General features: G+C 34.6%; 1 protein-coding gene across 2 annotated transcripts in view; it reads right to left on the bottom strand.

Moving 5' to 3' along the window:
* Positions 1 to 1,789: 1,789 nt before the first annotated feature.
* The window catches only part of PDE6C (phosphodiesterase 6C), a 32,150-nt gene continuing 25,880 nt past the window's right edge, over positions 1,790 to 8,059 (bottom strand). Inside the window, exons 19-23 of one of the 2 annotated variants that reach the window (XM_063307403.1) lie at positions 6,651 to 6,725; positions 6,472 to 6,555; positions 5,591 to 5,738; positions 2,395 to 2,400; positions 1,790 to 1,845 (exon numbers count right to left, since the gene is read on the bottom strand). In XM_063307403.1, the coding sequence (XP_063163473.1) occupies positions 1,790 to 1,845; positions 2,395 to 2,400; positions 5,591 to 5,738; positions 6,472 to 6,555; positions 6,651 to 6,725 (369 nt within the window). Of the gene's footprint in view, positions 1,849 to 2,394; positions 2,401 to 5,590; positions 5,739 to 6,471; positions 6,556 to 6,650; positions 6,726 to 8,059 lie in introns of both variants that reach the window. The other variant, XM_063307401.1, reaches the window with a different exon arrangement.

Here is an 8,059-nt window from a genome sequence, read left to right as displayed (position 1 = left end):
TATACAGTAATATTTTGCCCACCAGTCGGTGATGTCAGCCACCTAGAGTCATTAGGTGAGACAGCTTACAAGTAAAGAAATGAATGAACGAATGAAATAATCAAGTATAGAACAACAACAACAACAATGAATTAATAGAGCACTCTATAATCTGGTTACCCATGGCCATTATCTCTAAAAGATAAAGGAAATATCTAGTTGCCCTTCATGAAAGGAGGAAATATTTCCAGCTTCATTCTAAAGGGCATGTTCTATATTTTGAGATAGAAAAACAAAATGGTAGACTTGTTAGATACTACCATGGTTGGGTAGTATTGTCATTATTGCAGCCTTGTTTATCTTGGGAGACCTGGTGCACAGCAGTTCTTAATGAAAATCTCTCCATTGCCCTGTTGTCTTAAACTGCGTCTGAAAAAATCCATCCATATAGATTGGATGGTGAATCTAATCAATATGGAGACATAAAAAATCTATTATTGAATTGCATGGCCTTAGATTTCATGGGAAGCCAGGTAATAAAGGTTAACAGTTTTTTCCCATTCTTTCTAGTTTTGGGAAAGCCAGATAATTATTGAAAAACTGCCACTTTGTGATTTTTCCATTTGAACTGTTTTAAACACCCTTACTGTGGAAATAATGTATAATTACTATCAAAGAGACAATTCTATAGAATGGACATAATTCACTTACCTGGGTAAATACAACATCTGTAGGCTTAACTGGAAATCGCCCAAAACAAAGCTTCTTTTTGGTAAAAGGAAAAGAAGAAAAACATTGCTCACCTGAGTTAAATCTAGAAGATAAGTTACAATGAGCAACATTCCAGGCGTCTAGATTTAGACAAAATACTTAAGATAGGGTTAAGTGAAGTTTTGTTTTGATTTTCCATTGAGTGAGCACTCCTTATTCAAGGAGTTGACTGCATAGTAGGAAGGCAGATCTCTTCAATGCCCCATTTGGATGCTGGTCACCGTATCTTTCTTAAATAAGGGAAGTGCTGGCATCAGTATTGAATAGAAAAAATGCACTGCAGTGATTCCTATGTTGCAAAAGAATGTGAGTGACAGAATGTAGAGTTCATGTGCAAATAGAGCTTCCATTACTTTCTGGAGATGTGACAGATCCACATATCCAAAGTCATGATCCTAGGATTCATCACCTCCATTGAAAAGAGTAGAGTGTTTCTTAGAGATGGGACAGCACAATGTCAGCACTAGAATTCTTGTGCTTGTTTAAAACATGACTGGATTTATATATATTTATGAAGTAAGCCTGTTTGTAGCCATAAGTGTATGCTAAAAATGGAGTTTTCAAAATGGCATGAGCTATAACTTTATTGGTAATGGTCAAGGTTAAGAATGTAAATTATTCCAGATGAAGGAACTAGACATAATATGAAACTTATTGCTGTGCATTAGTAATTACAGGGCTACAAGTTGTGCAATACAGAGTTTATCATATGAAATTAACTGAAAATCATGTAAAATGATAGTTTCCTGAAAGTTTACCATTTTTAATACATTAAATAAAAACAGTGTTAATTTGGAACAGCAGCAACCAAGAAATGAGTCCATAACCACTTTTAACAAAGTAATCTCAGGTTATCCATTTCTTTAAAATGTTTCACTTTCCTTTGGTGGAAATGTTCCACTTTCATTCTTTTAGTACTAGCAGATTGAACAGTTTATGCTCCATTATATATACAGAAATCCTTGAGCTCACTGGAGATTTCTTGACTGTAGCAGCAATGTGGTTCTTGATTATTTTTTTTTAGTGCTCTTGCATTTAATTATACAATTCTACATGTCTTTGATTTGCCTTCTGTTGTTTCTCCACTTCCAACTTCTCCTGGTAATAAAATGCAGAAAATAAGTATAAATTAAGAAGTATGTGTATTTTAATTTTTGAAGTGCTTTATGGGTGAATACTTTAGGATGAGAAGAACAACTATCTAGTCATTTGAAAGCTCCACACATTTTCACTGTTGAAAACACTGAATGCACTCTTGTGCATTTTTTCATTATAACCATTATATTCATCAGATGTATAGAACATAATGCAACGTTTCTCAGAGGACATTTTGGGACATAAAATTAAGTCATAGGACAATATATTGGTACTTGACCAATATAAGCTTTTCTCTTATTTTTAGTGATTCGAAATGATTCCACATGTATTTGTTAATGATTTTTTTTTCTTATGATAGAATAAATAGTTCTTTTCTGGTTTAGTTACATTAACATTACCAACATTAGAATTAAAACTTAAATTTGAAAACTGGATCATCATGTTACTGGGTTATTTTTGTTCCCTTTCATCCTGAAATGTTGAAGTATAATTAACAGTATAATATTTACTTCAATTTTGAGAAGCTTTATTATTTTTGTTCTGAACTTTCCACTGTAATGGTTCATCAACTGTATTTTATTTTTAAAGAGTATGCATTGCATAACATAATTACACTGAACAGCAAGAAGCTCTACATGACTGGTTTCACTCTATTTGAGACTTGTCAGATGTGGGTAGCCTGTTGTTGTTCTGTGGGGTTCAAACCCTTTGCCAGGAATTGAACCCGTGGACTTTTGCACTTTAGATAATTACAGTATGTACATGGCATTAACTTTAGGAGCTGTCTGGAATGTGCTGCTCAGTGGTTGAAGGAAGGAATATTTGGAAGCTATCAGAATGGTATATACCTGCCTTTCTCAGTTGGAATTCCACGAAAAATTGTGGGGGGAAAAGTTCAGTGGCGAGTCCCATGCAATGCTAGTACTTAGTGTGCTGGAATTTCTACATTCTGCAACTCAGCTGCCAGCCTATGGTTTTGCTAGAGGTTCCATGAAACAGTTGAAAAACAACAACAACTCAAAACTTTGTGTTGGGTGGGAAGGGGGAACCAAACAGAGTAAGCTAAGAAGCTGGCCAAAATAAACCAATCCACAGAAAAATACTGTTCTCTACTCAAGACAGCATTGACAGTTATTATTGGATTATTATATCTAAAACTTAACTGATCACTCTAACATACTGTGAGCTGAGATACAATAATTTTAATGTAGGAGTTCCCTGCAACCTGAACATTATTTTAAGGGTTTCTCCTAGATAAAAGGTTGAGAACAGCTGGCATATCCAGCCCATCTTCCCTTAAGCTGTCAGAGCAGTGAGATATCTTTATAATTGTAAAGCATAGTGGCCCAAAGATATATAATATTTGATGTAAGTAGTGCCATATTGGAACTCCAGTGACAGACTCCATGGTAGTTACATAATTGTTCTATATTTCACAGTTACCTCAGTGATGCAGTTTGATAACCCTACATGCAGAAATATATAGGAACTAGATAATCATCATACCATCCCTTTGATTTGCTCTGTATTTAAATATCCTGATTTTTTTTTAGTTTATATGTAGTTGCCTTACTGTTTCACTGTTATAGTGGAAGATTATAATGCTAAACTGTAAGTCTTACACACAGTTCTGTGTATATTTTATAGAATATTTGAAATATATTTCCCAAAAATTTCTTAAAAACATCTTGAAAAATCAGGATGTCCATGTATTCTGATCTGCTTTTTAAAGACATTCCATTAAAACATATTTAATTTGAAAAATTAGATTTATTAAGAATATTATAATGTAAGCATTTCTGATTGGTTTTAGTTTTGAATGTGAAAGAGAGAAGGAGATTGGCAGAGAATGAAGAACACCCATTACCGACATTCTTTCTAAATTGGTGAGCAACATTAATAGAAAAACAGAATCCATCATGTAAAGGCAGTTATGAAAAAATTGCCATCATAATTCAGACAGATTCAGATAAAGCTATGTGAGAACTTTAAAATTATCTTTAAAATATGAATTTCAGGTCAGCCCATGGAATTGATTAGGAGTAGTTTTAGAGGAGACAGAAGATGGTACTTCATCACAAAATGCACAATTAATTTATGAAATTAAATACCACTAGGTGTAATGACTTTGCCTCTTGCTTATGTAACTTTGAAGTTAGACAACTATCCATGTAGTCATTAATTTTATCAATCACTATTAATATAGTAGACATATATACTCCTGGGAACTTTTTTCACAATTGGAAGAGAGAATGTACAAATTCGTCATCTTCTCTGAAAGTCTTAATTCTTTCTGGCAACTGGCAAGCCTGCTTTTTTCAAAGGCATTGAATATCCTCAAGACCAGACACTGGTGCTCTCCAAAAGGGGAGGGGGGACACAAAAATAATAGTTTGTGCAACTTTCAGTTGCTATTCTTTAATAAGGCAGCATAATTATAGACCCTAATTTAACACTAATTATGTATCAGCAAAGTGAAAACATATAATTGGAGATTATGACCAGGGAAATGCATTTAATGCACTTCGGAACACGCCTTCCACTCATAGCAAAATGAGATGTAAGTGAATTGATGATTTCTCACCTGCAGCTAATTTATGCTTTCCATTCCAAAGTGAACAAATATGGCTACTAATGGGAATGCCTTGGTTGGATTGGGGCCATTGGACTTTTTATGAGTGCCATTAACAGTCTGAGAAATGTCCAATCGAATTACAGCTATTATTACAGATATAACAGCATTTTCAGGATAATCTTGGTTGTGGCCTCAACTGCAAGATATAGCAAGAAAATGTACTGAAAAACTATAGTAGAGAAATAGCACAAATCTGAGTTGATTCAGTAACTCCATTCTCATAATATCTGTACTGTTGTCATAACCTGGGTTCCAAAAGCTTAAATCCAGACTAATTTAGAGTTTTAAGTTTTGAACCTTAGAAAGTTGGCTGGTTCAAAATTGTTAACAGGTAACACTTTCCATCTATGATTTATTTAAAACATGGTCTTGATAAAAATACAGTAGTTCAAATTTGGTATTCTTGATTTCTGTACTTCTGATTTTTCTGCATTCTTTTCTAATTTGCTGCTTTACTGTCCCACTAAGTATACTACATTAGGACTGCAATCATACTTCCATTCAGATGGATTCAGCCCAAAGTAAATGTTTGTGTGTGAGTGTGAATCCCTCCCTCCCTCCGCTGAAGGTATTGTCTGGAATCTAGAACAGCCTTTGAAACAAAGGGCTGTAATCAATTGGGATCAGGAGAGAAAAGGAATTTTGGCTCATTTCCTGCTTTATTGCTCCATATTGTTCCAGAGTCCTCTGGAATTATGCTGCCTTATTAAAGAATAGCAACTGAAAGTTGCATAAACTATTATTTTTGCCCCCCTCCCTTTTTGGAGACCACCAGTGTCCGGTCTTGAGGATATTCAATGCCTTTGAAAAAAGCAGAGATCTAAACCAGCCAAAGTCTCCTCTTCAGTTACTGGAGTCCTGGGATATCTGGATTTTGCCCATTCTGTTTTGTCGTCATTTACAACCAATCCCTAAGGAATAGCTGGGTTAATCTGTTGCAGTGAAGAACTGATGGAATGTACGGCAGTACATGCAGACCATAAAGTGATATCAATTAAAACTACATTTGGTACCTTAAATTCCAAGCTCAGCAAAACTTCTCAATGTTACAGAAATGTTTATATGTACCAATGGATTGCCTCAGCAACATATTTCTACATGCCTAACCTTTCTTGACCTCTTCTTCTTGCTTTTTCTTTTCTTCAATAGCTTTTATCTTCTCGTCATAAATTTCAGCTTGTGATTTCCATTCCATTCGATTGTTTTGAAGGCCATCAAACATAGGTGTAATTTCTTTATGGAACCTTGAGAATTCCTAAAGAAATAGTGTAGCTCCATATATTGACTATTGACCATTAAAACAGAAGATTAGCAGTAGCAATACAGGCATTATTATACATAGAACAATCTTTGCTGGATAACAGAGGATTGAAAATCTTATCAGCCCAATATCTTTTCTTCAGGGACTCATTTCTTACATATATTCCACAAGGAAACCTCTCTACCTGCAGGTTTTGCTATAGCGCTTGGAGTTATTTCCTTTATTTTAGTTCACTCTTTTTGGTACTATTTCCTTTTTTTGTGGATTCTGACATACAATGCTAGAATGAGGCTAACGTTTCTAGCAGAGAAATACAGGAGATACTTTAATTAATATGCCTCTCTATTGCCCCTTTGTCTCAACCTGCATCAAATACTGGACTTACCAGTCAAGAGGAAAGTGTGGGTTTGGAAATTGGGAATGTATTCCTAAATATCTGATTCTGTTTTTAATGTATGCATATAAGATCATGGTTTTACTGAATGTTATGCATGCAGTTTGACACCTTGATTGGAAAAGACAGTACAACTTGTAGGAAATACTTCAGCAGACTCAACATTTCAGGGCTTGCACAATCATATGAGGTTATACGTATAACTTATTTGCTTGATCATTTATAATTTCTTTTCATCAAAAATAGCTCTCAGTGCAGATTTAACTCTTATATTTCTTATTTCTATATAATAAAATATATAGAAAAAATGGAATAATATGAAGTTCAACTTACCTTATACACAAAGGTACATACAAAATCAATGAAACCAACTTGAAGCTTGGGTAATTCATCCCTCTTGCTCCTATCCATCAAAGGCTAGAAAGGATTGAAGAATGTAATTAGTGGGTATGTAACCGGATCAACTATTTTTAAGATTGAAACAATGCTGCATAACATAATAAACTACTTACAATTGGCTGTTGCTGTAAGACAGTTCGTTCAAGATCACCTTGCTCCCAGAATTCATTTGCAACCATGAAGGCAACCTGAGAATGAATAATAACTTATTTTAAGTTTTTGCAATAATTGTCAGCCATAAGAGTAATCAGTCATGTCCATCAAAGCATGTATGCATTTTCCCATCAGATTCAGTCTGTCACATCTGACATCTCCTAGTAGGATGGATTTGGACAGTTACTTGTGGTTATTTGCACATCCTCAACCTTCTAAGATCAACACTTGCCTATTAAATGTTAAATATTACATATAAGTAATTACCATCAGTACACAAAATCCTTACTGTAAAATGTTTTTAAAGCTGCCATAGAAGAAAGCTTGCAAGCAGAATTAACATGGGACTGAATTGCTTTTAAACAAGTATTTGGTTTAAAATTAATCATGCTTTTGTTTTAAATGTATATATTGGGGGGAAGGGCACATGGGAACTGACCTTGGCTTTGCTAACTACTAGGTCAGCATGTAGTGTTGGAAAACTAGGGAAAGCTCTCTTTAAAATTCTTAATAAAAGGAAGTGACCAGGAGCATAATTCTGGGTATATTTTAATGTAGCCAAATTTGGTATATTTGATTTTCCCATGTAAAAGGATACTGTAGAAAAGGGCAGAGAAAAGTATCTCTTCTATGAAAGAATGCTAACACTTAAGAACATTTCTTTTATTTTTAGAAAATGTTAAAAAGAAGAAAGAGAAAACATACTTATAAAAGTGATAATAAATTGGTAAAAATGGGTGGAGACTATTTGTTAAGAAGAACATTGGGATGTAAATCTAAATAATGTGTTACTTGTTTCCACTGCTAGAAATGGGGGTCATCATGTAAATGACTAGATGATTGTCAAGTGGGTTCCAGAGTCATAAGTGATGTGGTCTTCTCAACACAGTTCACTGCAAGTCATAGTTACGATCAATGGCCTGAAAGGGGAATTGGACATGACAGGTAGAAAAATGGCCACAGACAGGCCTGAGTGGTAATTAATAGGGACAATAAAGCCAAGGAAGAGATCTTCTTAACAATGGGCTTAGCAGAATCTTTGATTATCAGTGTTGCAAACAGACTCCTTAGATGATCTCAGATGACTGAAACCTCAGCACAGGCAGATCTTGAAAAGTTTGGGTGTGAACTCCCCATCTCTGAGCTCAACTAAAATTTGCCACTTATTTGTAATTTTCAACTGACCAAAAAAAAAGGGGGGGGGAATAATAAAATATACAAAGAGTAATATGATCCCTGTATTAAGTCCATTAAATGAATGAGCTTGAATTGTATTACACCAAATTAGGTTTTGATCTTACCATGCTACTTTCTGAATGCGGCTGCCAGCATTCAGAGTCCAATATGACCTTTAGCCTGAAACAGATGG

This window comes from Candoia aspera, chromosome 6 (assembly GCF_035149785.1).
Source record: "Candoia aspera isolate rCanAsp1 chromosome 6, rCanAsp1.hap2, whole genome shotgun sequence".
Taxonomy (NCBI): Eukaryota; Metazoa; Chordata; class Lepidosauria; order Squamata; family Boidae; genus Candoia; species Candoia aspera.
This window is presented reverse-complemented; position numbering and strand designations above follow the sequence as displayed.